Source organism: Akebia trifoliata, chromosome 11 (genome assembly GCF_017979445.1).
Source record: "Akebia trifoliata isolate Shusen 1 chromosome 11, ASM1797944v1, whole genome shotgun sequence".
Lineage (NCBI taxonomy): Eukaryota > Viridiplantae > Streptophyta > Magnoliopsida > Ranunculales > Lardizabalaceae > Akebia > Akebia trifoliata.
In genome coordinates, this window is record NC_141385.1 from 8,813,462 (window position 1) to 8,841,226 (window position 27,765).

A 27,765-nucleotide genomic window follows, 5' to 3' on the forward strand; every position below is an offset into this window, starting at 1 on the left:
ATTGGGGTTTTTGTAATATTCATCCAATAAATCTCAATAAATTCAATATTTCTGCATGGTATCAGAGCTCAAGTTCTACTGAGCACATCGATCTTAGTGCGTTGTTCTTCTCCGATGGCGGTGACGCTATTGTCAAACCTTAATCATTTTATTTACGTTGTTAGTATTTTTTTTTTCAATAAAAAAATACCATATTTCTCTATGTTTCGGACCTAAATATCTTTTATTTTCTTCTTTGCTATTATTTTAGGTTTTTGTTTTTCCAATAAAAATCACAACTCCTTCTATATCTCTACTAATCTCTCAATATTACACATTCATATTACATGATCTAATTTTTTTTCTATCTAAAATCTCTCCAACGAGAGTTCTTTCATTTAAATGGTACAATCCTATTTTTTATGCTTCTGGAAAAGATCATGATAGATCTGGCCTAATAAGTCACTGGCTTCGACAGGAGCGGGATGCGATAGTGATGGACTTTATAAACAGATAGTGACCACCGGCAAATACAATTGGTACTTCGACGATCAATGAACATATCCATTAATGCGATCAAGCAATTATTCAACAAAATCAATTGCATATTCCTTTTTCAAAAGACCATGCAATTCCGAGAGGATGTTAAAGAATAAGATGCACTATATTCAGATGCATGAGATATATTATATCATAGTTAGTATATCTCATCACAAATCGAAGGTTGTGATGAAGGATATTTTAGAATATATCAATTGGGATATTTTAGAATATTTATATTAGGTAGTTTTCATATATCTTGATTGATGTAATATCTATAAATATCCTATTGGGGCTTTTGTAATATTATTCATCTAAGAAATCTCAATAAATTCAGTATTTCTACACATCAAATACAGTTAAGTTGCATCTTAATTATAGTTTGGTTGTTGATTGGAGTTGACAACGATGGTTATTGTTATCGATCCAAGGAATAAATCTTATGAAAACAGATCCACTAGGGTTTCCATGGGAGAGACGAGGAATGAGGTTGGTTGGAGAAGTCAATATAAGATTGGGAATACCAAATGTAATTTGATTATTTGTTGAAAGTTAGTTTAATCAATTTATCATAACCGTGTTTACAATGTTTGCTTTTCTCGCAAACACATATTTTAAAAGCACCTAAAACCTGCTAGATCAAGCTGCGTTTTAAAAAGTCGATATTAAATGTGTTTTTTCGTAACAAATGATAAGCACGTCGAAATAATGCATTTCGAACCAACGAAAAAAACAAAAACGTAGTTTGAAAGCAGAATCAAGCACCACCTTAGCAAGATAGAGATTGATTAGATTTAGATGGTGAGATCTTTACTGGAAGAAAACTACATATTGAGCCAGCAAAGGTAGGGCCGGGCTTAATAATTTTTAGCCCGTTAAATCCAGGTTGGGATGGGGCCTTATAGTGTCCAACCCGACCCTAGCTCTACTTAATCTAATAGAAATATTTACAAAATATTTAATAGAAAAATATTTTTCTAATAAACTAAAATATATTATCTAATTACAATTTAACTCTCATCTATAACCTTCATAGGTTAATAAGACATTAATTTCAACTTCGATTGGATATTCTTCAAACATGCACACAAATATTATTTGAAAAAGATTTTTTTTCATTAAAAATATTGAATTGTAATCATTTTATTTGGTCCGAATCTGGCTTGCATCAATTCCAAGCCTGTTAGGATCAGATTAGGGCTTAATCGACTTAGACCTGATACTAGTATAGGGCTAATCTAGGAATAACCCATCTCTTTAAGGCCAAATTAGGGCTTGACCAAGCCCGGCCTGGACCAAACCACTAACACCCCTATCGATGTCTTGTAACTTACGAATACATTCTATTAGCCTTTCATAATAATGAGGAAGGGTGGGTTTTGGTGACCCAAATTAAAATTAAATAATTATCTTGTTAATTACAAAAAGTTTAAGCATTCGAAAGAATTTATTTAGAATAATATAAAATAAATTAATATTTATATTATTAAAAGTTTACTTGACAAGTACTTATAGTAGATAAGACCTAAGATTTAGGGGAATCTTTAGTCTAACATAAGTGCATACCCCCTGTCCGTCCCCTAATTCTTCTGCATCTGATTCAGTCCACCAACTTGCATCAATAAAATATTTAACTGTTTGATAATGTTGGAAAAAACATTATATTATGGATGAAGAATCCTACCTTTTGTGATCATTTCTTGATATTGTTGATAACGTTCAAACAACCTTCCCAAAATTAAAAATGGGGCCATGCACCATGGTTTCTTCATTATTAAATATTATCAAACACCATTGTATTCCCTTATTAATAATATATTAGTAATAATTAATTCACATATATTAAAAGAACGTTGAGTCGTGATTTTCTAACGCCCCTGACTTGGCATGGGTAAGAACCATAGAATTTTTACCTTCGGGATACACAACCATGCATCCCCATAAATATGTTTAGTTGTGTATTCCGAGAAAAAGAATCTATGATTCTGGCACATGCCACGTCAGGGGGCGTTTGTTAGATGGGGGTGTTAGAAAATCATTATTCAAGATAGTTTTATAGTGATTATTAAATGTTAAAAGTTATTATCCTCCTCCGCAAAGTTGATCGATTAAATGAATCATGTTCCTTCATTCCATTATGCTAAGTCACATCTTCTATTATTGAAAGGATATTTATATATGCTTTCACTTTTCACTTAGGGTCTTCATCTTGCTTAAAAGTTAAAATTTGATTTTTTTTTTTTTTTTTTCTAACAAGCGATCAATGTTACCTCCTTGGTAAATGTGTCCAAACCATCTCAATTGGCCTTTTTTTTTTTTTTTTAATTCTAATTTTATATTTCCAAACCCTTTCACTCACCCTCAATGAAGTTCAACGTATTAATATTCAACTAAATAAAGCATAACTAGTTTCATGGTTATTTTATAAATTGTTCTTTTAATTTAATTGATATGGTATATGTATGTCATATTGCATTTTAAGCATGTACATCCACAATAACCAACTAATTCTATGGGTTGCATTATCTTCAATCTCTCGTATTTATGTAAAATAGACTTGATATAACTGAAGTGGCCACATCAAGTATTTCATGACCTCAATCTTTTACTGAACATTCGTCCTTGTAACTGCCATTACTAAATTTACATTCTCAAAATACTCTATTTTTGTTCTAGTTATTCTAAAACCATTTGGCTCAAACATCTCTCTCAATAATTCTAGTTCGAGTCGTGACAATATGATGCCTCCTCTAACATACAGCCCCTACACATCTATCACAGAATCGTACATCAATTGCCTCAAGATACACAAGAAAATATTTATGATTATACATATCCCGAGACAAATGATCTATGATTTTGTGACGGGGGTGTGTGTCAAAGGGGGGCGTCAGAAAATCATTATACTTCTAGTTCTAAGATGGTTCCATCTCTAATCTCATCAGCTACTACTATATTGGCACCTTCTTTAACTAATACTCGACCATTTTTTTTAGAGTTTCAATCATGAAACTCTAATTCTAAGTATGTGTTCATACTTTATCTTTTAATTTCTAGTCCTAACTATTTTTGTCGCCCTCATTTATTAATTTCTTCTGAATTTATCTAAAGTATAATTTTTCTTTTTCTAATTTGTGCTAACTCATACAAATCTTTTTAACATTCTTTGGTATAATATCATTATACGTCCTATACTTAGCTCTACTTTTCATTTTCTTTGTTTTTATATATATATATATGGGAGGCGTTCGGCGCAAAACATTTTGACAAACATTTTGGCAAACATTTTTAAGCCGTCAGATTTAACGCAAATGAACGGATCAGATTCAATTTGACTGTTTTATAAAATGTTTAAGTTAATTACAGTGCCGTCCCTCATTTTCAGCGTAATTAGTGCGACGTCCCTCTCCTCTTTCAAACCGATCGAACGAAATAAGGTTCTGTTAGACAGAACTGAAGCCTTTCTCCTTTGTCGAACCCTCTCTCATTTTCCATATACCTCCATTGATCATCTCCAACATTTTCACGATCCTCTTCAGTTTCCTCACTATCTTCTTCTTCAGACACAGCTTTACTTGACCAATGCTTTTTCATTATATCCATATTAGGGGCGTCTTCAAAGCCGGCTTGGGTCTGCTTCGTTTAGGATTCTTAATATGGCCACTTTTTCTGGCATAAGCATCTTGATCACTGCCTTCATCAATGTCGTTATCAATTTCAGGAACATCTTTGCCATTCTCTTCTGGATTATGACCGAGATACTTTCGTTTAAAATGGATGTTTAGCCTTTATACATGAATGTAGGCTTTCTTGCACCCTTCATAAGGACAGGAGAAAGGACATTAAGAGGAAGCTGACCCATTAGCCACTGTCGAAGGTTTTGGAGCAATGGTTAACATCGAAGGTTTTGGAGCAGTGGCTAATGTCGAAGGTTTTGGAGCAGTAGCTAACTAACTTAAACATTTTGAAAGAGGAGAGGGACGTCGCACTAATTACACTGAAAATGAGGGACGGCGCTGTAATTAATTTAAACATTTTATAAAATAGTCAAATTGAATCTGATCCGTTCATCTGCGTTAAATCTGACGGCTTAAAAATGTTTGCCAAAATGTTTTGCGCCGAACGCCTCCCTATATATATATATTTTATTTATTAAGTTTTCTTCAATTCCAATTTTTTTATACACGACTTGTAATGGATTTTTTAATCTAATGATATCCTAAATAAAATCCAATGAATTCTTTTCTCATAATCTAATTTTGATGCATATGAACAAATTATGTTACTTACCTCGTTTGTTATTATTGGTTTTATAATTAATAATCGATCTCTTATTCTCCTAATATGTAGAATTTATCCTTCAGATCTCTATCTATTAGTATAGCTATATCATTTATTAGCATTCGCGTATCAATCCACCAAAAGATCTAGGATAAGTAGGTCTAAAGGTACATATTACAATAGATTTTACACAGATTCACATCAAACCTCTTATAATGAAGAATGTATCGAATTAATTAATGCACCTCTCATGACGTTCGTTTTCCTTGCTTTCTTTGTTTAATTATAGGAGGACCCCGCATTTATGTACAACTCATAAATGAAATTATTCGCATCTCGGTCATATCGAACTTTTACCTCCCTATTCATAATTATGTCTTCTCCACCAAATCGATCTTTTGGGATAAATGATTGTCAATATGATATCAGAGTACTAGATTCGTATAGATCATGAATTCGAATCTCCTTGAAAGATTTTGCCACCCTTATAGGTGAGGGGGAGAGTGTTGTGTTGTCCGCCTCTACTCCTGAATGTTACATGCTCATGTATTGTGCCCCAATTAGACTTGTGACTCTCTTACATTTTTAATTTCGTCTTCCTCACCAGATCATTCTTTTGGGGTAAATGGTTGTCAATACCTAGTGGCCTCCTATCTTTATTTTCTTCTAGTAGGGATGTCAATGGATTGGTTATGTGGGTTCAATTTCTAAAGAAAACCATAATTAGTATTGTTATATTTTCTCGATGCCGATTCTCAAACTAATGGAGCCAGAATTGGAACCATCCTATATTATCTCCAATCCTATCAATCTTGATCACCAATCAGTTAGGTTCTTTAAATCAAATCCTAATCGATTCCAATAAAAAGGAATCGAGAATTGAAGTATTCGGTTCCAGTTCTGCTGTTGGTGGTTAAATGGATACCCATTGACAACCCCTACTTTAAACCAACAACGAACAAGCCGTAAGAGTTGATTCGACTCGTGAGTCAACAAGTTGTCTTGGCTTGGTGGCCATTGTAGTTGAGTCTAGCTGAGTTATATAGAGTTTTTTTTTTCTTTTTTGGTCTTAGGTTTGGTTTTCACTTATGGCTGATTTGGGATCCTACACGTGTGATCTGACACTTGTCTCTGTCAAAGAAAGAATTGCGTGGAGATTCGCGGGGCAGATGCTCATGCTTAGTGCTCGGTTGTGTTGCACTTTGTTTCCTTAACTTCGAAGCATTAAAAAAACTCTTTGAGTCGACTCAAATCTCGTTCGAGTTAAATAGTTTATGAAAATATAGTCAACTAGGACGAGATAGCTAAATTTTATTGACCGAGTTATGCAACTCTTTTTAAAACTCGACTCAACTAGACTAAGTGTGACATCTCAGTCGAGTCGAGTTTTAAAACTGTGCAGCTAGTGGATATTGTTTCCATACTTTCTATATCAAGTTCATAAGTTCCTTGATTAGTAAAAGTCATGGTTTTAAATCTCGTCTTAGATCGAGATGACTTGTCTGAGTTGTCTTGGTATTGTCTACATGGTTTGTTTTAATTCTAATGTGTTTTTTTTAAATCTTGTTTCAGACTATTCAAATAAATCAGATATCTCATCCAAGACGACTCGATCTCGTTCATGCACAAGACGAGATGTTAAAACGAGTTTTAAAACCATGGAAAAAGCTCCCTCAATTTTCAAAATTAGTGAAACCTTGTTTGAGAGTTGGCCAAGTAAATTTTTAATTAATGTTAATTTGTGTAACCCAAATGAACTATGGTTCAACCGTGGTCCATTTTTGGTTTTAACCATTGCTTTGATTTTTATAACACTGCATAATACTCATTGAAAAATCAATAGGTCCATTAAATAGATCAAATTATCCCATAAAAAATACAGAAAATTTTCCATATATGGTACCCTATGTTAATTCAGACTAAGAACTATGCATTTTTTATTTTTATAAAAAAAATATAATCTCAATCAATGTAATTTGGTAGACAACCTCAAATATACATACGACTTGGATGGAAAGATATATCCTATGAATTCTCATCCCTAGGTTCAGAGGCAGCGCACATCGAAGAGAAGAGAAGGAAACCATCTTCTAGATACCAAATACATAACAGAGTTCGGAGTTGTATGCGCCCAAATTTTTGTACTATATTTCTTTTGCTTAATTAACAAAAAAAAAAAAAAAAAAAAAAATTTGAGAGCCAACTATATCTTTATCAACGGTCAAGGGTGCACTACGTGAAAAATGAAAATTTTGATAAAAAAATTTGACGGGCCAAAGCCCACAAATATTAAAAATCAAATTTTGACTGCTTATGGCCGTTGAAATTTTTTATGTTCCCCCAATTCTACGGCTCTGTTAATTTGATGGTTTCGATCTGTCGGAAAAAAAAAATTGACATGAAATTCCATGGCTTGGGCCGTCAAATATAGTTTTTTTTACATTGTGGTGGTCTCACTAATTTCTCAAAGGACAAGGGGATCTTACTAATTGTTCTATTTCCAAAGGTACTTCTAAAAATGCTAAATAAGTTTTCCTTTTCTAAAATAAATTTAGTCCTAAACAAACTTCAATAACAAAAATATGTGAAAAGCCTAACAAATAGCAATGTGAGAATATTACTTTGTTAGTCCTATAGATAGATAGAACTTAGAAGGTGCTGCATGTGTAGTGAGTTATCTCCAAAGATGTGAAAAAAAAGGAGATTTTATAGAATATTTGTTATCTTTGCATCCATACCCATCTTTCCTTGAGCCCTCAAATAGATATTTTTATTTTATTCTCTTTGTATTTCATTACAGCAGCCAAGTTGGGCTTGATCCACACTTCAAGCATCTATGTGAGATTTTTGATGCCATTCCCTAACTAAAGGGTTAAATTATTGAGATGGGTGCAACCCACATCACCATCTTGAGTCCAATAAACTTAAGAACAAGTAAGTCAAGGAAAGAGTATAAGAGAATAAGAATATATTTCAAAGAGTTAGAACCTATAGGGAAGTGATGCCTTGAAAGGAATATCTTCTAAGGCTCATCTTCATCCTTCTTCTCCTCTTACTTCATCATTCTTCTCTTCTTACTGTTTTATTTAAATATATATTAAGGGTTTTGGGGTCATGGATACACCACTTGAGAGAACATATGGTTCTTTTCTTTCAACCATCGAGTATTATTTCTTTCGCTATCTGATCAAACACAACAACCACCACCACCATCACCACCACAACCACAACAACATCATCATCATGACCAAGGGTCGACCCCTTGCGTTGCAGGTTCGCTTTCATCCCAAGTATTTTGTTTTTGTCTCTTTGAGGTATCTCTTTTAGTTTCATCTTTTAGCAAGGTTTTTCATTTTCAACATGTTATTAACAAGAAAAAGGCTAATAGTTGACAGAAACACGCGCCCCCCCCCCCCCCCCCCCAAAGAACAAGAAAAAGGCTAATAGTTGACAGAAACACGCGCGCCCCCCCAAAGAAAAAGAAAGAAACTCTTTCCCTTTCTCTCTTTTTTTTTTTTTGCACAAGGCACCATGGTCTTCTCATGGTGTGACATATATAAAACCAAAATGAAACACAAACAAAAAAATTCCAAGTTTATAGTGGTTGAAGGTTAATTAAATTTCTTCCTTCTTCCAATTTTTTTATTTCCAGAAAATTATTCCACATTAATATTATTGTAAATGACATGTTGTGCTAGAGATTAAGTTAAAGATGTCTAGGATTGTGATGGGATATATATCCATGATATGATTTAGTTTGGTGTATCTCCCTAATGGTCTTACATTACTTCACATGTTCTATTATAATAAAACAGTGGAGAGAACTAAGAATCAAAGCAAGGGTTTTAAAAAGAGAATAAGAAGAAAGAGAAGTAGGTTTTGCTTTTCTGATAAAAACAGCAACTTTTTAAGTGTGAACCTTCTTTTTTTCTTTTCTTCTTCTCTTTCATATAATATGTGTTTATGATTTTTCTAGACTGTCGAGCTTCAAGTGAGGATGTGCTGCACGGGCTGCGAGAGGGTAGTGAAAAAGGCCATCCTTAAGCTCAGAGGTACTTCACATATATAACTTGTTTTTAACGAGAGGAAAACTAGTGGGCCACCTTCTTTCCTCGAACATTAAATTATAATCATTAATGAGAATGCTTTTTCACATACAAGTCAAATTTGATATTTCATATAACCAATAGCAGGACATGACGTGTATTAAAGGCATCCCCAATTTACAAAACTACCTTTTTAGGGATGCCTTCAAGACACACGACACTTTGGGATTGGTTATATTAAACATCATATCAACTTTTATGTGAGCAAAAAATCTCTCATGGTTGATGATTTTATTCGTTTAATTATAGAGTATCATCATCCAAATCTTATCCCAATGATTTGGGAGTCTTTTCTTTCATGGTAGGAGGTGATAAATTTTTCCTTGGAAGAATATTTGGAAAAGGGCTCGTCACAAACAATTAATCTTTCCACAAGGTGTCAAAGTGACACCCATGACAAATTCCAGTTAGGAGAGGGTATTTTTGCCCTTTAATATCATTTACATCGTAACCAAAATAGATTTCAGTTATGTGAATTGAAAAAATTACAAATTTATAGTAAGTTATATATATATATATATATATATATATATATATATATATATATATATATATAACAATACCTTTTCAAACCCAAATTCCTAAATGTATATGTCAAATAAATTAAATTTGTCCCTCAAACAAGTTTTTCTAGATTCGAGTGTTACATATTGATGAGGAATCAAAAAACCAAACGCAAATAACACAAAGAATACAAAGATTTTATGTGATTCCCTCAATATTGAGGTAGGTCCACGGATCATAATGATTCCACTATGAGAGAAAACTCACAGTTACAAATTACACTCTTTAACAATATACATATGTATATATATATTCAACGGCCCTACAGTTTGCCAAATATTTTTCAAAACATGGGTTAGAAGTTTTGGAATGGGCTGATTTTTTGTGAGGATGATCTCTACGGTGAAGAGATTATTCTCTTCAAAAATCAACTTATTTTGAAATTTCTAACCTTAGTTTACAAATTGAAGAATCGTGGACAGTTTAATTTTTGTAAATCACTTTTGATGGGGTTAGAAGTTTTGGAATAGGTTGATTTTTGGTGAGGATGATCTCCTCATCATAGAGATCATCCTCACAAAAAATCAGCCCATTCCAAAACTTCTAACCCATGTTTTGAAAAATGTTTGGCAAACTTTAGGGCCGCTAAACCGCTCCCTATATATAGGGAAATGTTCAACACCCTAAACTTTACCCTACACTTTAACAAATGTGTTTTGTCCTACATGGGTTAGAAGTTTTGGAATGGGCTAATTTTTGGTGAGGATGATCTCTATGATTAGAAGATCATCATCACAAAAAATCATCCCATTCCAAAATTTTTAGCCCCATGTTTACAAGTTGAAAAATCGTGGACCGTCCATTTTTTGTAAACCATTTTTATGGGGTTAGAAGTTTCGGAATAGGTTGATTTTTGGTAAGGATGACCTCCTCACCATAGAAATCATCCTCATCAAAAATCAGCCCATTTCAAAACTCCTAACCCATGTAGGACAAAACACGTTTGTTAAAGTGTAGGGTAAAGCTTAGGGTGGGGAACGGGACCTATATCTATATATATATATATATAATATATATATATATATGGGAAATGTTCAGCACCCTAAGTTTTACCACACATTTTAACAAACGTTTTTTGTCCTACATGGGTTAGAAGTTTTGGAATGGGCTGATTTTTGGTGAGGATGATCTCTATGATTAGAAGATCATCCTCCCCAAAAATCAGTCCATTCCGAAATGTTTAGCCCCATGTTTACACGTTGAAAAATCGTGGACCGTCCATTTTTTATAAACCATTTTTGATGGGGTTAGAAGTTTTGGAATGAGCTGATTTTTGGTGAGGATGATCTCCTCACCATAGAGATCATCCTCACCAAAAATCAGCCCATTCCAAAACTTCTAACCCATGTAAGACAAAACACGTTTGTTAAAGTGTGTGGTAAAACTTAGGGTGCTGAACGGGACCCTATATATATATATATATATATATATATAATATATATATATATATAGATATCACCCTACGTTTTGTCCTACATGTTTTGTCTTACATGAGTTATAAGTTTTAGAATGGGCTGATTTTTGGTGAGGATGATCTCTATGGTGAGGAGGTCATCCTTACCAAAAATCAATCTATTCCGAAACTTCTAACCCCACAAAAATGGTTTACAAAAAATGGACGGTTCACAATTCTTCAATTTGTAAGCATGGGACTAGAAGTTTTGGATTGGACTGATTTTTAGTGAGGATGACCATAGAGATCACCCTCACTGAAAATTAGCCAATTCCAAAACTTCTAACCCATGTAGGACAAAACACGTAGGACAAAACATAGGGCAAATAGTAGGGTGCCGAACATTTTCCATATATATACCCTAGAAAATATAACTTGAGTTTTTTGTAATACTAGTGAAATTACAAAAACATCTTTGAAAAATTTTCTTTTAGGGGCGGATCCCCCAAACCGCCACCTTCCGGGTGGGGGGGTGGGGGGGGGGTTATGCATGGCTTGATTAACAGTACCTCACAGTATTATAAGGCTCTACAAACCACAATAAGTTTTTCATAAATATAAGAATTTCACCTCTAATTATGAAATACAAATACCAATTTGTTGTCTTTGTTAATCATTACATTGATCCAAAGGCCAACACAATAAGACCAAGATTTTATAATGATATCTGTACTAAAGTTTTCAAAGCATAGATTGGTTTGAGCATTCTAAATTTTTTTTTTCAAAATAACATTATTGGAAGTTAGATCTGACCAATTAATATTAGGAAAGTATCGTAAGTAGAAGGAGCGAGACCAATACGCACCATCATTAAAAATTAGTGTCAAGGGCTAGTAGTACCCAAGTTTATATCGATATAGCACCAATAGAATTGGATTCACCCATCATAATCCACATGTAACATGATGCAATTATAAATGTCTTAGGAATCGATTCGGTGGAGGTGGACCTCGAGATGGAGAAAGTGACGGTGATCGGGTACGTCGATCCCAACAAGGTGTTGAAGGCAGTGAGAAGGAGTGGGAAGAGGGCTGAGTTCTGGCCTTACCCTAACCCACCATTGCACTTCACCTCAGCCAATCACTACTTCAAAGACACAACCAACGACTACAAAGAGAGTTACAACTACTGGAGGCATGGTTACAATGTTGGTGAAAAGCGTGGGACTCTTCCAGTATCACACAGAGGAGATGACAAGGTTAGTAACATGTTCAATGATGACAACGTCAATGCATGCTGTCTCATGTGATTGATCCTCAAGATTCAATAAAATAGATCATCAATCTGTGGGGCCGGACATTCAGTTTCTTTATAGGTATAGTTTGGTATGTTTGGATGGGTTTGGGTGTTCTGTAAAGATGGGATGGGTTTGATTCTCCTGGCTTGCTTTTGTAATTGCTTATATTTATATATATAGTTGTTGGGAACTAGGGAACACTCTTGCACGTATATGTTGTTTTGATTGATGGTGATTGGTGAGATTTCAAATGGTCCTTAGCTCACGCAGACAAGAAGAAAAAAAAAAAAAAATTGCTCATAGAAAAGTTAATTCGGGATTTATCAAAAAATCTAGGATCGACCAATTGCACAAATCCAAATCTATTGGAGGCATCCCTAATTTACAAAACTACTCATGTTAAGCTTCATGCACACAATCTGTTAAATCTGGTATTGACTTTCTTCTGAGTATAAAATCTCTCCTCTTGCTTGGAGTTATTATTTGAATAATGATGTTCTAGCACCCGCTCTCTAACATATACCCCGTCACAAAAGTCATAAATCTTTTTCTTGTGTATCACAAGGAAAATTATCTAATGTTCTGTGATGGGACGGCGTAGACCGTATGTGAGAGAGGGGTGTTAGATTATTACAACTCTTATTATTTTCATTGGCTGAGATTCTTTCATTTTATCAAGAAAAACAACAGTCTCATCAGGAGGATCTGTTAATATCAAACATTTTATGTAAATGATCGAAAATTATGAAACATGAATCTTGGAATCATATTTTAGATTTAATAAATAAACATAAATTGTGTACCTTGACTGGGTTTTAGCCTAGCCTGATCTATCATGGACTGGTTCTGGCTAGTGTTCCTATGCCCATTTAGTTATTAGGCCAGTCACGATTAGTCATGTTTAGAAGTAGCCATGCTTGGGATCTAGGCCCGTTGGGCTGTTCCTATCCCAATAGCTTATATTATAATTTTATTTGCAACATATATGTAAATATACATATATATTTTTATATATTTTAAGAATATTGGTGGATTGGACCGGCCTTACAATTGGCCGGGCCACTCATGGGCTTTGAAATTTAGGTCCAATTAGCACTAGGCCATTTATTGCACAACCAGATCCAACCCATTAACAACCCTGACCTTGTACCTCCTTATTGGTTGAAGCTAGCATATTGCTCCAATCTCGAGCTCATTTTTGGTATATAGTTTCATTAATGGTTTGTGCAGGAAAATGATTTTCTTTGGAAAATGCAATTTGCACGTGCTTGATTGCATATTTAGTGAAAAAGCATTTTCATCAAGAAAATAAATTTTCTATCTAGGCGGAAAAATATTCTCAGACTCAACGCGGTAGAAAAGCCTAATATTATTATCTTACTATCGTCCCCGCCCTGAAGTTAAAATTAAACCAATGCTTCTGACATATTGCTAGGTGCAATCAAATACCAGTAAACATCTTCTAAGAAAATAAATTTTCCTATCATTTTTTCCAATGAGATTGATTTTTTCAAGAAAATGGTTTCTACAATCATATACAGATCCAAGGGATTAGAACAAACAAACATGAGTTAAAAGATTTGAAATAGTTTGCGACATTGGCAACCTACAAGTCTTCACTGAGGAGATCCTTGTAAAAAAATTGGAAAATTTCTTTTTATAAATTGATCTCTCGAAAAAAAACCAAATTGTAATTTCCTAGATTTCAGCACGGCCATGCACACAATATGTGCACGATTGCAACAGTGCTTGTTCCCTCCAACTTGTACTTGTGAATCCCTAGTGTATTTGAAATTGATTTTCGTAGAGATAGAAAAGTTTTCTATAAAAATTATCTTATAGTTACTATAATATCTAATCTAAAAATTATCCCGAGGTACCATAATATCTAATCTAAACTAATAATTGAAAGAAAAAAAAATTGTTGACCGACTAGTAGTTACTATTTATACTTTCTCTCCTAAAAGAAAATTCTCTCAAACCTTATTTTCTATGATGTGAGACTTTATACCAACCATTTATTTTTAAATAACAAAAGTTTCCCAATTTGCAATGCTGATGGGATTTGAACCCAAGTCCCTAGTACCATCATTCAAAGACTTTACCAATTAAGCTAGTTGGGACCTATGAAATGAACTAATTCTTACTAGCTAATTGATTTAAATGATGGAAACACCTCTATTTTCGCTGGTTTGACGTAAAAGTGTCTTGTGTCCACTACCATTGAACTTTCATGAGAAATTCGCCCAAGAGATTAATTATTGCTTTGACATGGTCAAGAATTTTTTATGTCAAAGATAATCTAAGTACGATGTAATTCCCACGAAGACAACTCCAATGACATAGATAAACAAAAGGATCGCATACCATCTAAAATACCCTTGAAAAGACAAGTCACCAACCAGAGGCATGGGATGGAAAGTGAATAACAAAGCTCAATCGATGTAGTGTTGGGTGACATTGTCAATGTTTGTGACGAGCCTCGTCAACATTTCTCTTTGTTCTTCACATTTGTTTTTATTTTTATTTCGATTTGCTTTTATGTCCATTTAGATATCGTGACATGCCTAACCCCAAATAATATAAGATTGAATGGTGCTAGACACAACACATTATTATTAAAATATTAATTATCTTTAAAAAGGCAAAATCACCTTAGAATTTTCACTTTTTTAGATAAAACAAAAGGGTAATCATAATATCCAAAGATTTTAGAAATAAAAAAGCATCCACCGCTATTATAGGATTGTTTTCTATGTATATTGAAAACCTAAAGTTGTGGTAACTTCATTTATTTTTTATGTTTTTTTTTTTTTTTGTGATTTAGATATACCCTTCAATGTGTTTGTCAATATTAGATACCCTTTTTGTCTTTAAATTGTTGACATGCCCTCTTTTGACCTAGGTTTTACTATCTGAAATGTTAATAGAAAATGACTTAAATGCCCTTGTCATCAACATCAATCCAAAGACCACCCTTAATTTTTCTCTTAGAAGAATCAATCATTTTCAAGTTGTTAACCTCTAGGGTAAATTAGTTTTAGCTTATTTAAAGTCGTCTTCAATTTATCATATAAAATCCTTGATTTTTCTTAAAAAAACCATCATTCTCCTCAAGAAATCTCATTTTGTTCTTAAGACTTGAAACTTGCAAGAGATGAAATCTGAAGGTTGAGTACGAAGTTAAAAAACACAAGTGTTCAAGTTGTTAAACTCTAGGATAAACTATTTTTAACATAGTCAACCTCATCTTTAATTCATCACTTTCAATGTCTTGAGGAAATCTTATTTTTTCTATCCAAAATTCCAGTAATCTTCTACTTCTCCAAAATTCTCATCTTATTCTTACAGCTTGAAGGTTGAGGAAGATAGGAATTTAAGATTGACTAAAAAGGTAAAAAAAAACTTCACCCTAAGATCGAAGATGAAGTATTTTAAGGAGAAAATCAACTTGAGGTTGAAGATGAGGGCATTTAGCACATTTGTTTTAGTGCCTTAGGGAAGACCTGGGTCAAGGGTGCATGTCATTGATTTGAAAACACAGGGGTATCTATACTGACCAAAACATGGAGTGGCATCAAACTCTAAAACATCGCGATTTTGATATTTCTTAAGAGTATAATTTCGAAAAAAAAAAAATTCCTTAAATTATTGGAAAATTGAGACTTTGTAAAACAATACAATAAATCTCACATGATTATAAACTTAGAGAGTTTTACTATAATAAAGATAATTTACATTTACATTTACATTTTAATGGTGTTAGATGTAAAATAATATACAATTTTAATAGTATCGTATAGTACACGTAACCCTCAATATTATAAAGGGAAATGTTCAACACCCTAAGCTTTACCCTACACTTTAACAAACGTGTTTTGTCCTACATGGGTTAGAAGTTTTGGAATGGGCTGATTTTTGGTGAGGATGATCTTTATGACTAGAAGATCATCCTCACCAAAAATCACCTCATTCCGAAATTTTTAGCCTCATGTTTACAAGTTGAAAAATCGTGAATCGTTTATTTTTTATAAATCATTTTTGATGGGGTTAGAAGTTTTGGAATGAGCTGATTTTTGGTGAGGATGATCTCCTCACCAAAAATCAGCTCATTCCAAAACTTCTAACCCATGTAGGACAAAACACGTTTGTTAAAGTGTAGGGTAAAGCTTAAGGTGGGGAACGGACCCTATTATAAAAGAAGAACTTGTAATGAAATCCAAAGAGTAAGATTTCAATATAATTTCTTAAACTTTAGAGGAGAACTTGTAAATAAAATAGTTTGGGGGTCTGCCCGGTAAGGCAACAACAACCCAATCTAAAAGAAGTCATTCTCCTTGAAGACTTCTTCCCATGAGGAGATCATCATCACCAAAGATCAGTTCATTCCAAAACTTCTTACTCATGTAGGATAAAACATGTTTGTTAAAGTGTAGGGTAAAGCTTAGGGTGGGGAACGGACCCTATTATAAAAGAAGAACTTGTAATGAAATCCAAAGAGTAAGATTTCAATATAATTTCTTAAACTTTAGAGGAGAACTTGTAAATAAAATAGTTTGGGGGTCTGCCCGGTAAGGCAACAACAACCCAATCTAAAAGAAGTCCTTCTCCTTGAAGACTTCTTCCCATATCAGTCTCTCTCTCTCTCTCCAAACTCTTCTCCCCTTCAAAGCATAGATCAACAATTGTTCGCTTGTTCTCTCTAGAGGTACAGATATAGATATTTTGTTCTATTTTTTTCCCTGAAATATTTTTGATTATTTGATTGATTTCCTATTAATTTGATAACTTTTTTTATGTTGGGAATCAATTTTTTCCCTATTATTGTGGTTGTCAATTACTATTTAGTTCCTCTTTTAGCAAATACATAGTTGATGTCGATACCGTTTGATTATTTCGATGTTGGATTTCTATTTTTCTTGATCAGACCCCAATTTATTATTTTCTGATAATTGTTTTTAATACCCTTTTGTTTGATTTTGATTTTTTGTGGGTTTTGATCAGTTGGATTGAAGCAAACTTATGATGTATGGTATGGCTTATAAAGGATCCTTTTCATCATCATCGTCCAATTTATCACCTTTAGCTCCACCTTTCACCGTCGGAGCGTATTCCATACCCAAGAAAAACTCTTTAGGGCATTTCGTCGACCATCCTTACTTCGACGAATCCCATCACTATTTAGGGTTTGGATCTTCACCATTTGACAATTGGCCTCCATTGCAACCTGATACATCCTTACCCAATCCGTTTAACGATCCAAATCCGAGAACTGATGCCATCGGTGGCATGAGTCCACCTTATGAGGGTACTTATGGTCTGCCTACGCCCACGCTCAACTACTATAGCACTCAGTCTATCACCAGACCATATTTTCCTGAATACCCATCAACGACAGTTCACGATAATAGTTCTTCTGTGGTCTTTAATGAACCTCAGTCACAGTCTGGTAAGATTGCCCCCTTATCCCCGGGTGGCAACTTATGGAACGGAATGAGTGGGGAGCAGCAGTGGAGAAGGAAGGATAAGAACGAAGCTGGTTTATCGAATTATAATAGTTCTTTAAATCAAGGTATCTCCAATTTCTTATGTATGATGTATAGATTTAAGTAATATGTTGTTCATATGCTCAAATTTCTGATTATCATACTTATATGTTAGTCTGCTTGTTAATTGTCTTTTGTTGTTTTATTTTTCCATCATTCATCTTAATTGTATGAAGCTTTTTATCTTATTTTTTGTGAATTTATTTTTCTTGATATCATCTCCAAAATCCAAACACTAATTAATGAGATGTATCTACTCCTTATAGGAATAAATAATTTGTTGTATTCTTACTTTTATTCATGCTTTGACTTCGTGGAGGTAACGTATTCTGCTTCTGCATATTGTCTATTTCCTTCAAAGAATGGGTATTGTTGGTTTTGAATCCAATTTTATGATTGGACAAGAAGATTATTTCTTGATTTATATTTTTAAGTACATACACCCCTAGAGAGGAAAGACCAATAAAAATTGAGGGTGACAACAATTTCATTACCTTGGTTCTATAATTCATAAGGACAGAGAGATTGAGGAGGAGGATGTTTGTAGATTTTGAATTGAATGTTCAATGTGTAGGTGTGCTTCTTGAGTGTTATATGATTGATGCTTTCCAACCAAAATAAAATGGCAATTTTATAAGATGGCAATAGGACTAGCTTGCTAAATGTTTTGCAATCAAGAAACAATATATGTATAAATTCAGTGTCTCGTAGATGAGGATATTGAGATGGATGAGTGAAAAATTGATCCAGGACGGTGGAGGAAGAAGAGGGAAAAAAGGGTGGTTAGGAGATTTGATATCATATTTGGAATTGGGTTAAGGATTTGGGTGGCAATAGGAAATGGCTTCCAAAATCCCAATTGGCTATTGAAATGCAAAACGCAAAGTTTTATAAGTTAAATTATGATATTTTCAATAGGTTAAAGGTTAAGACAATGGGAAAATGATTAAGGATTGAGGAAAATGTTAAAGATTGTAGGAAAGGTTTTCAAGAATCAAAATTCAAGAATTAAAGAACAAGAAAGGGATTGCAAGAATTAAGAATTCTAGAAAATCAAGAATAAGGAACTAAAAGAAAATCAAGAAAGGACAAAAGATTAAAAAAGAAATAGAGAAATCAATAAAGAAAAAGAATGTTATCTTGGACTCACACCACACCCATTGGTGAGAAGATTAAGCTCAAGCTTTCTTTTTATTCATCATTATTCTTCTTTTAAAAGAACCCTAGTACAATCTATATATAAAGAAAATAAATCCAAATCAAATTAAAATACCAAATAAATAACCTAATTTGGTAACTTTTTCTCTCATAATTTTCTAATCTTAATAAACTTAAATAAAAGACAAACTAAAGTTATTAAACTACCCTAAATATTATACTAAGATCATGGGCTAATAAAACATCAAAATAAGTCCCAAAAACATAACATTAAAGCTCTAAAACAACTCAAAACTAATGAAGCAATTAATTTAAAATAATCTCAAAAGATAAACCTAAACTTAGTTAAGTGAAAACCTAAATAATTACAAATTTTTCATCGCAACCCTTGATTGTTGACTTGATTTTCGTTCCACATTAAAAATGTAGGAAAGATAAAATTAGAAATGAATATATTTGGGTAGCCTCATGTGTTGACAAACCAAGGAAAATTTGATTGAGATGGTTTGATCATGTGCAATGAATGCCAATTAAAGCACTAGTTTGAAGGCATGTGCAAGTTGAAGGTTTTAAAAAAATGGGAGGAAGACCAAATAGAATTTGGCTTTATTTAAAGCAAATTTGAAGACTCTAGAACTAACAAATACATGGATTTAGACATAATTGATTGGAAGAGCAAGATTCGTTCAACTTACTCCAAATATATATATATATATTTTTTTGAAAAGTGTAATATATTGATAAAGGAAAACAAATACATGAAAACCCAAATACAATGAGGCCGAGGAAGCCTCACAAAGGACAAGAATAAGAAAAAGAGGAAAAAATAAAAGAACATCTCTAATTACAAAGGTCATTCCATCTAAAGACAAAATCATCGAAAGAGAATCCTGCAAACTCTTTATACTGTTTTGACCAAAGGTACAAATAGCCCAAAATCTCCAAAAAGCTTGCATGCGAGTTTCTAGTCTTGTTATTGAACACCCTGTTGTTTCTCTCGTTCCAAACCCCCCAAGCAATAGCCGAGGGAAGCATAGCCCATAGAAGTCTTTTTCTGGAATTAAAGTCATTACTAGCCCATTCAACTAACAGGGAGGAAAACTTACAAGGAAGGGCCCAATAGATGCAAAATCGACTAAGAAAATAAGACCAAATAATAGAAGAGAAAGAGCAATGAATTAAAATATGATCCACAGACTCCGCATCCCTCAAACAAAGAGGACAACAATTAGGGGTGATCCAACCTCGAACAATCAAATTATCCAACGTGAGTATCCTATCAAATTATCCAACTTACTCCAAATATTTTGGATAAGGCTTTGATTACGATGATTTTTGTGTGTATTACTGATGGAATTAGTTATATTATATACTTTGCTATTATTTCTCTGTGTTGTAGTCTATGTAACAATACTCCATTATGTAAGAATTCTTTCTGTTAGACATTTTGTCATGTTCATGTCTTAGGCACATGCCTAAAATATTTGACAAGTACTTTTTTCTTCACAGGAATATATTTTGCTTCTTCGTGCGTTAATATCTTAGTTACTGACCAAAAAATGTGTCCATACCTTAGTTGCACGAAGTGGCATCATTTGTATCGGGAAAAAGTTGTTTGTTGTGAGAAAGTTTTGATTAACTCTTAAAAAAAGGTGATAAATTAAAAGAGTGGCACTTTGATCTAGGTCAAAAGCTTTAGCAAAAATTAGACTGAATTGTATCTACTATGATAAAAATGCCCTTGTGATGCTTTTTGAGTTTATTTCTATTTTTATAAGTAATGAAGTTTCATTAAAAGAAAGCAAAGAGAAACAACAAGCTGAGGTCGAGGAAACCATCCTAAGAAGAAAAAAACAAAACACTAGAACCCATAAGATAAAAAAGAAAGCCCAAACATAAACTATGAGGTTATTTTGCTTGACACTACTTTCGAACTCCCCCTGGCATATAAATATTGATGATGACTTGTTTTCTAAAATTATTTTGTATTCTACCTATCATTGAATGATAGATAATATATCACAATTGCTTTCTCTCCATTCTTGGTCCTTCCATGGTAGATCAAACTAGTGTCTCATGGTTTCCAAAAGTGCAGAAATGAGTATATCCAGGAGAGGTCCCTTTTATACCCATCGTTTCTTTTGAGCTTCTCCTTTGTGGCCGGCGTGAAAGAAATTGAAGAGTTTTCAATGGGCAGGGTTTGGATGTTCAAGATATCTTCTTGGTGGTGTTCAATGTTATCAAATAGCATATGTGACCAGCATATGCTGTGCCCATTTGTGAAATCTCATATGGCATATGTGGGCTCATATTGAACAAAATAATTTTTTATTTAAAAAAAAAAAAAAACAGTAAAAAAATAAGAAAAGAGGGAAAAATATTTAAAAAAATCAGAAAAATATAAGAAAATAAAAACAAATCTCTAACAATATATTTGGATACATTTTTTTAATTGAATAAAATTGATTACATTTAGTCATTTAGTAACAAGAATAAAAGAACTCAAGAAGCTAAATAGTCAATAATATATAAACTATTCATGATACGAAGGTGGTCTACTTTAATTATCAAGTTCTAGTTCTAGATACTTAAAGTGAACAACTCTGCATTAATTGTTTAATCATTGGATACTGTGATTTTATGTTAGAATGCATAAACTCAGTATTTTCAAAAAATAAAGTAAAAAATAAGACTTGAAGATAACACATGCGAGTGAAAGAATAAAAGAAATAGCATAGAATAAGGCAGGAATAGGGTAGTTTTAGGAGAAGATAGATTAAAAAAAACTTGAATTTAATGCTCCAATAGTCAAATCTTTGCCCATTGGAGTAATATGCCTTGACATACTGTATATGCCATCACATACTTTTGTATGCCATGACATAATGAACCAGAAATCCTAAATCGCATATGCCATGATGGCATATGCGATTTACTCGTAGAAAATAGCGTATGTGATCGCATTTGACAACATTGGAGGTGTTAGTTTTTTTTGTTTTTTTTTTTGTGTGGAGCAAATTGAATTCGGACTTCAAAGGGGTGTTCTTTGATGATTTCGTGCCTAGATGGGATTCATTATGCTCTTTGTAAAATTGTACTTGCCTTTGTTAGTTTGTAATTGTTCTAATTATTGGTTACCTCAACTGGTTGGTTTATTTTGAAAAAAATTGATCTACTTATCAAAAAAAACAAAAAAAAAAACAAAAATAGTGAGGTTTTCCAGTTGAACTAGACAGAATTTTCATATTTTCTTTTTTTTGGAGGGTGAACCATGGGTACATTCCTTTACTGATTTATGTCAATCTGAGCAAAGTTCTTCTTAAGTGCAACGAGTTTTTAATGAAAATTATACAATTTGGAAAAAGAAATTAATAAATAATGCCACAGAATGGGGTATGCTCTATAATTCATTATGTAGTAGTGCCTTTTGTTCTTTGAATTTATGGATCTGTCTGCATTCTTCCTTGTCATTTATATTAAAATAATGTGCAACATATAATTTTTTTAACTCATAATCTTCTTGATAACCACGTGACATATTCTTTTGCATTTGTTCGTGATCTTGTGTAGGAACTCCTGCTGTTGATGGATTGAGCAAATGTGAAGAAAGTTCTGCTGTTTGGCTTGGAAAATGTGTTGACTCTATGGCAAGAAAATGTCACATTGGACCTAAAAGCATAGATTTACTAGACACTAAATTATCCACAGAAAAAGAGGAGAAAGCCCAGGTCACTCCTTTTAACATGTCAAGAACATCAGTTTCAGATCCTACTTCACTATTCCAAGAAATGCCTTATCATCCAGTAACATCCTCGGAATCTGTCTTGAAATCATGGAGCCATCTTAGTCCAAGCACTGCTTCATACGAGCGATGTGTCTCGGATCTTGATTCAATTGCAACCAATCCCACGGTTTTTTATCCCTCGAGTATATATTCTTCTCTGGCACATGTCTACGACTCACCAGGGAATTCTTCAACATTCGAAAAGGAGTTTTTATCAGAAAATATGAATCACTTTGAGAAACCTTGGGATGTGTGTGACAAGAAAGAGGCTTCTTCCAGTCGTACTCAGGTGCACACTGAGGGCAAAGAAGGTTGTGGTGATACAAGTAGAACCAACAATGGGTTTGACGTAAATAATCAGTTCTCCATGGATTCCTTAATGAAAAAGGATTTTTCCTCGTATAGAAACTCCATCACTGATGAACCCTTTAATCATTTGTACAATCCAAAATTCAAATCTCAGATAACTGATGTTAACCTTCCCGATGCTTTCACTTTGGTACATACGGCTGCATCTGGGGCAAGTGATTCAGTGGAGAGTTCATCTGAGACACTCGATCAGTTTAACTCTGTTTTGGATTCCCCTTGTTGGAAAGGAGCTCCAACTTCGCATCATTTTCCGTGTGGAATAACTGAAGCTGGAAGATTTAACGGTTTGAATCTTCAAGGGCCTCAGATTCTTCCTTTCGATGCTAACTTGGTTTACAGTGAAAATGGGTCTGCGGAAGATGGTTTGTCTTATTTCCCGAAAAGATCGTCTCCAGATGTTAGCCTTTCGACAGCAAAATATGAGTTAAAAGAAGTGGTCAAGGCAGGATCAGATCATTCAGAAAGGAGAAATGAGAATTTGATTCAATGTTTCTTTCCGAGCAACTTGAAAAATTGTTCCGAAACCAAATCTTCTCAAATGATGAAAATGAATCAAAATGAAGATAAAGATCCTGGGATTGATGTCAAGGATGCTGCACTAGATGACTCATCTCATGTCACATTTGGTGATGGGGAACGGATCTCGAGGCTGCCTTCTTCTGGAGATAGTGTTCCCGTTGAACTTGGTGAACCACTTGTGGGAGCGTCTGATACTTTGGGTGGGTGTCAGCTTCCAAGAATAGGTTTACGGGTGGTTGTTAATGCAATGCATAACCTCTCAGAATTGCTTCTTTCTTATTCTGAAGATGTAAATGCACTGAAGGAACACGATCATGTGGTTCTTCGGCATGTACTCAACAATCTTGATGCTTATGTATCCAAGGTTGGATTAGTGAGATCAATACCTGAATCTGATCTTTCTCAATCAGGCACTTTTTCTTTTGGAAAGCTTACTGTTCCTAACGAGGTAAGGTTTTCTAATTCTATTAATTCCATGGAAATTGTCCATTCTATTAAAATGATAGAGAGCTTTTATTGGCACCCCAACTTTACTTATTACACCCCCAATTTCTTAAATTATCTATCACACCCCAATTAAAGATAAAAACACTCTTCAAACATTACAAAGATTTGGCTCAAATTATAATCTCAACATTATAACACTCGTTGAAACAATTTCAGTAGTTGTTTACAATTATGATTAGACTCATATAAAATCCTAAACCCAAAAAATAGAAATCTAGCGACACAAAAAACGAGAGATCTTCTATTGGTGCCCCAACTTTTACTTATTATCAATCATTCACTTATTTTCTTTATTTTAATTGGGTAGTAATAAGTAAAAGTTGGGGTGCCAATAGCAGCCAGCTCTCAAAAGATAACTGGTGGTATTATTATGAACACATTGCTATTTGTGTACGAATCATTTAATGAATATATACTTCTTCCCATATACACAGACCATTGAGGTTGCCCATTTGTTCTCCAATATTCTTTCTTTCCTTTCTTTCCCTCTTTTTGTGGGTGTGGGTGTGGGTGGGTGGGGGGGTGGGGGGAGGGAGGGGGGGTGCTCTTGCTGTTGGTTTGTTTATTCATCTCAGTTTACTTTTGTATTTAACATCAAGGCCTATTATTCTGAAGCTGACTATTATCCTTCTCCAGTCACAGATAGCAAATGCAGAAGCTAATGATGTTCAGAATCAGTGTGACTTTAATGCCTCTGAACCAAAGATGCATTCTACCATGTCTAGTAAGAAAGAAGAAAAATTCAAGCAGTTCAGTTCTTCAAGTGACGATTCAGATTTTGAGCAAGATAACGATGACATGATTCAGGTACAATTTTGGTCTTCGGATTTAGGGGCAGAACCCCCAAAACAAATTTTCCCAAGGTTATTTTCTTAATTTCACTTGTATTATGTAAAAAGCCTAGTTAGGTTTTTCCTAGGGGTATATATTTTTATTTTAAGTGAAAGGGTTTAATCTGTAACTGAGAATTTTCTCTTCATAGTGGAATCAGTGTGATCCGTGGACGTATCTCAATCTTGAGGGAACCATGTAAAAATCTCCATGTTTTCTATATGTTTGATTGCATCTTGTTCTTATATAATATTTCTTCTTTATTGTTCTTGGATCAATTTCTCTGCATTCAGATGCTTCGGAAATAAAAGGGCTTTGTCATCTGATATGCAGGCTATAAAGAAGGCTCTGATGGAAAATTTCCACGAGGAAGATGAACACCCACAAACTTCATTATTTAAGAATTTATGGCTGGAGTCAGAAGCTGCATTGTGTTCCATGGCCTGTAAAACCCGCTTTGCTCGCATGAAGATGAAAATGGAGAAATGCAATAATCAGCACCAAACAAAAGGTGAAGTAGTTGAACGTTAAGTTTAAATCCCAATTCTCCATTTTCTATTGGTGTAACTTAATTTTCTTTGACCCGGTCAGATGTTGTAGGAATGCCTATTAATGCAGATAAACTATCTGGCTCGAAGATTTCTGTTGACCTCAACAGAGATGACATGGTGGCATCGAAAACTAAAGGGAGCGTGACCTCAAATATCTCTACACATGACACCAGTCAGTCGAGCAATACCAGTTGTGCAGAGGATGTTGAGGCTTCAGTTATGGATAGATACCGTATTCTGAAATGTCGGGTTGACAACTCAATTTCAATCAACAAAGAAGAAAAACTACCCGATCCTGTTGACGAGGCAAAAGCTGCACCATGTTCAATGGAAGATAAAGCTCAATCTGCTCGCTTGAAGTTTGAAATGGAAAGATGCAATCAGAACCATGTGGAAGGTGTACCACTTGACTTTTGAGTTTTAGGTCCTGTTTGGTACACTGCAAAACATTTGCAATGCAAATCTCTTGCAAAATCATTTGTGTTTGGTTGATATTTGCAATGCAAAATTTTTTTTGCAGTGATTCCTTGTTAAAATAAATCGCTAAAACAATTTTAACTTACTTGACCTCATCAAAGAATTTATTCAAATTACAAAAATACATCCAATACTTGTTGCATTAAAGTTCACATGATTTAAAAAAAAAAAAAAAAAAAACTATATCCTTATCGAATGGTATAGTAACTTACGTAAAATACCTTCAATGCTTGTTACAATAACATGCATATGAATTTACGAACATACCCTCATGATGAGGGTCATTTTTGCAAATGATTCTTTGATGGGATGTATTTTTGAGAATTCATATTGTAGCAAGTATTGGAGGACTGCTTTTATAATTTAAAATTTTCTTTGATGAGGATTATTTTATAATCTTAAATTTGAGTGTATATTATTGTAACAAGTACTAAGGGTATGTTTGTAATTTGATTAATTTCTTTGAAAAGTTGTATTCGCATATTTTGATCTGCATAGGTTTGAGTCGAATTTTCCAAGTAATTTGCAGTACTTTTTGTATTGCAAATCATTTACTGAAATTTCTTAAGAATTTCAGTGATCTATGCAAAATTTTCGCAATACCAATCATTTGCATTGTGTAACCAAACACCGATAAAATTGATTTCGAAAAATTATTTGCATTTTGCAAATGATTTGCAGCATACAAAGCAGGGCCTTAGTCTTAAATCGCCATTATATCTTGCTGTAACTTAATTTTCTTTGACATTGGTCAGATGTGGTAGGATTGCCTATAGATGTTGATCAACTACAAAGCTCAAAGGTTTCTTTTGTCCTTGACGGTGATGACATAGCGGCATCAAAAGCTAAAGGGACCATGACCCCCAACATCTCCACTCTAGATACTAGTCAATCAAGTAATATAAGTGTCACAGAAGACGTCAAGTCTTCGGTCATGGACAGATTCCGTATTTTGCAAAGCCGGATTGATAACACGATTTCAATTAACAAAGAAGGGCGACTACCAAATCCTTGTGACATTGGAGCCTATCCAGGATCGGAAAGTGTGCAAAATTTTGGGATTAAGCCCCAACCGCCAGAGCTTGTTGATATGGGTTTAGCAGAGAGGAGAGTAAAATGGCCATTTATTAGAATGATGAGAACCGAAGATGAGGCTGATTTGGATCCTGATCTTTCTGAAAAACAGGATTCAGTTAAAGATTTCACCACATTTGTTTCAGATGATGAGCCCGAGACCCAGTTTTATGACACGGACAGGTTTGGGACTTGGGTTCCAACTAGTGGGTACGATAGTCCTACATCGGATTGGGAACATGTTCTGAAGGAGGAGCTTGCATGGCCGAACTGACACGCTCAGTTTTATTTATATATACTATAGTACTTTATGTGGGCATCGCAGGAACAATCAGAATTTAAAATTCTCGTGGGATCATAATTTTAAAGACTTAATATTTACTTTTAGACTTGGGATTGGGGCAGTAAGATTCGACTTCTTCGAACTTGTATAGAACAAACCATCTTGAATTATTGCTTGTAAGTACTTACCTATATGGTTTGTTGAACACTTTTTTCTAATATTTCACTTGTGCAGAAGCTGCTCTGCTATGGTTGAGTAGGGCAGGTTGACGACTCTTTTCCAATGTTTGATTTCTCCATTTTGGTGAGACCCCATCCTTAGTCCTTGAATATTCATGGATACTTTCAATGAGTTTTTTGGTTCTATCTTAATAGGTTGTGGTTTTGAGTGCATAAAGGAGAAACCTGTAAATGGTGAAAAAAATCAACTATGATGCTCATAACACATATACTTACCACAAACCTCTTAAAACATTTCTTTTCATAGTTCCTTTAGAAAAGTGGTTT

General features: G+C 33.9%; 2 protein-coding genes across 5 annotated transcripts; both read left to right on the forward strand.

Moving 5' to 3' along the window:
- Positions 1–7,799: 7,799 nt before the first annotated feature.
- Positions 7,800–12,372, forward strand: LOC147390765 (heavy metal-associated isoprenylated plant protein 30-like). Its single transcript, XM_086417221.1, has 3 exons — positions 7,800–8,073; positions 8,777–8,852; positions 11,850–12,372. The coding sequence occupies exons 1-3, from the start codon at positions 7,915–7,917 to the stop codon at positions 12,170–12,172; spliced, it is 558 nt and encodes a 185-aa protein (XP_086273347.1). The 5' UTR covers positions 7,800–7,914; the 3' UTR covers positions 12,173–12,372.
- Positions 12,373–16,693: 4,321 nt separating this feature from the next.
- On the forward strand, positions 16,694–27,542 carry LOC147390766 (uncharacterized). Of its 4 annotated transcripts, none has more exons than XM_086457485.1 (7): positions 16,694–16,868; positions 17,165–17,732; positions 22,435–23,984; positions 24,680–24,850; positions 25,208–25,385; positions 25,466–25,822; positions 26,658–27,542. In XM_086457485.1, the coding sequence occupies exons 2-7, from the start codon at positions 17,183–17,185 to the stop codon at positions 27,248–27,250; spliced, it is 3,399 nt and encodes a 1,132-aa protein (XP_086313611.1). In that variant the 5' UTR covers positions 16,694–16,868; positions 17,165–17,182; the 3' UTR covers positions 27,251–27,542. The 4 variants fall into 4 exon arrangements, with proteins under 4 accessions (XP_086313611.1, XP_086313613.1, XP_086313614.1 ...); XM_086457487.1 differs by having other exon boundaries at positions 25,475–25,822; XM_086457488.1 differs by having other exon boundaries at positions 25,493–25,822.
- Positions 27,543–27,765: the final 223 nt, after the last annotated feature.